General features: G+C 40.8%; 1 protein-coding gene across 1 annotated transcript; it reads left to right on the forward strand.

The window, feature by feature from the left end:
• Positions 1-117: 117 nt before the first annotated feature.
• Positions 118-845, forward strand: LOC110440740 (the record flags this gene model as incomplete). Its single annotated transcript, XM_021483887.1, has 2 exons — positions 118-353; positions 668-845. Coding segments are annotated over exons 1-2 (385 nt in total), but the record flags the coding sequence as incomplete, so codon positions are not given.
• Positions 846-874: the final 29 nt, after the last annotated feature.

The following is an 874-nucleotide window of genomic DNA, read 5'->3' on the forward strand; positions in this document are numbered from 1 at the left end:
TTTTTTGTTCAGTATATTACTGATCGTCTGGAATCATAGGAGTGTACATTTGATCACCTTATCAGTAAATCAGTGGCATGGAATGAACAAGATTTCTTCACATGTGTTTCAGATTATCTAGACTGAAAAAAACATTTTCATCCACCATGTTACAAACAAGGAAGGTGACCAACGCGCCGAAGAAGGTGCACAAGAAATGCGTGACAATGAGTGACAATGCCCGGGAAAACCTGGATGGGATGGAATTTAGCCCGTCCCAGTGTATGGAGGCCCCAGTCCGATGCTGTGGGGTCATCGCACACCAGGAAAACCCCTACATGCTCCGAGGAAAGAACAACTCTGGTGAGAAAAATGTAAGTACAACGCATGCATTTGAGTATTCATTCTTTATAGTTCAGTCACATCCCTAGAAACAAACTTTAATAAATCCCTGGTAATTTATAGTTAGGGGATATTCAGCCAGCATAGTAGATATTATGGGTAACATGAATACAGATATATTACACTGGATATAGCATGCAAAAATATGTTGGAATACCGGCTATATGATTAGACAGACATGAAAGTTGACTGTTGTTTGGATAAAAGGACCAGAAATTAAGTATATTGTTGTTTGAGGAATGACCAAGATTTTGAGGTTTCAGTAAAAACCATGGCCATGTTTCAGGAGAAGAAGGTACTGGGTTTAAAGGTGCGCAACATCCATCATCAAAACAAGGTTAATGGCGAAACAGTGGAAGTGCTACCCTCAGTGTACATAGCTAAAATGATGAGAGAGAAAAGTCATAAGGCTACCAAGATTCCCCTAACTCTCTCAGGACCAGGACACACTCCCAGCAGCACAGGTAGATATACCACAGTTACCCAGTGCTCA

The sequence above is a fragment of the Mizuhopecten yessoensis genome, unplaced genomic scaffold, assembly GCF_002113885.1.
Source record: "Mizuhopecten yessoensis strain PY_sf001 unplaced genomic scaffold, ASM211388v2 scaffold704761, whole genome shotgun sequence".
Classification (NCBI taxonomy): Eukaryota; Metazoa; Mollusca; class Bivalvia; order Pectinida; family Pectinidae; genus Mizuhopecten; species Mizuhopecten yessoensis.